A 1,093-nucleotide genomic window follows, 5' to 3' on the forward strand; every position below is an offset into this window, starting at 1 on the left:
CAGCTTCCCAAGGGCTTCTTTGCCCTACAGGGTCTGCACCAGGGCCCTTTCTGGGCGGTGAGTCTGCTGGTGGCCACCCCTCCCTAGTGAAACCTGCTGTGAAGTCAGCTCCAGCCTCGCTGCCCAGCCAGACTGGGCCAGGTCAGACGAGCTCCCAAGAGGCCTCGTCCCAGGCCGGGGGTGGGAGAGCTGGCTCTGGGAGAGGAGACTGGGGATGTGGTTAAGGACTGTCGGGAGGGCCGGTGAGAGCCACCACGCCAACACAGGCACGGCCCAAGGCCAGAGGGTCGCCACCGCACCAGGAGCTCCACCTCAAGGTCTGGCCGAGGCCCAGGACAAAGCCCTGCCTCCGCCCCAGTCCAGGCCAGGAGCCGTTGGGACCAGGCAATCTCATCATACCGGTTACGCATTAAAACCTGCTGCCACCTTCTGCACCTGCTGCCTCTGGAGGCGGGCAGGCAGGAGGCCTGGCGCCAGGCCAGCTTCCCAGGAGCCATTGGAGCAAAAGGAGGTCAGACCCAGGTGAGGCGTGGCACCCCCGCCTTCTCTGTCCGTGCTGAGGCCCCGTCCGGGACCAGGGCTGACAGCATTTGCCTTCGGGCCACAGAACCTCGCCAGGTCCCAGCCACCGCAGCCAGGACCTGATGCCAGCAGCAGGCCTTCACTGGGTGAATCGGGCTGGGCCTGGGGCTAGAGTTCCTTCAAAACCAGCCCTCAGGCGTCCTGAGGTTCAGCCAGGTCCGGGATTTTCCTCAGAAAGGCACGGTGACCTCCTCTGAGTCCTAAAGTGCCTTTGGGATTCCAGCATCTGCTCAGAGCTCACGTCCCACACAGGGGCCTCAGTTCCCTCAGGACTTGACTGTGATTTCCCTCAGGACTGGGCTCCCTAGTCTCAGGCTTAGGGCTCGAGTCCCTCCAGGACTGGGACCCTGGTGACCTCAGGGCTGGGCCCGGCTCCTGAGCCACTGGCTCCTCAGTGCCCGGACCTCCTGCCCATACCACTCGTGCAGCTGGAGGAAGGAGGCTGAGTCGAGAGGCCCGTTGGGCGCCGAGGCCCGCCGGCGGGGTGGCAGTGGGGGGCGCTCAGGGCCAG

At 65.4% G+C, this 1,093-nt stretch overlaps 1 protein-coding gene across 1 annotated transcript in view; it reads right to left on the reverse strand.

The window, feature by feature from the left end:
• Positions 1 to 6: 6 nt before the first annotated feature.
• The window catches only part of FAM109A (family with sequence similarity 109 member A), a 3,921-nt gene continuing 2,834 nt past the window's right edge, over positions 7 to 1,093 (reverse strand). The window contains exon 4 of the mRNA XM_015567272.1: positions 7 to 1,089. Within this exon, the coding sequence (XP_015422758.1) occupies positions 939 to 1,089 (151 nt within the window). The 3' untranslated portion in view covers positions 7 to 938. The remainder of the gene's footprint in view (positions 1,090 to 1,093) is intronic.

The sequence above is a fragment of the Myotis davidii genome, unplaced genomic scaffold (genome assembly GCF_000327345.1).
Source record: "Myotis davidii unplaced genomic scaffold, ASM32734v1 scaffold223, whole genome shotgun sequence".
Taxonomy (NCBI): domain Eukaryota; kingdom Metazoa; phylum Chordata; class Mammalia; order Chiroptera; family Vespertilionidae; genus Myotis; species Myotis davidii.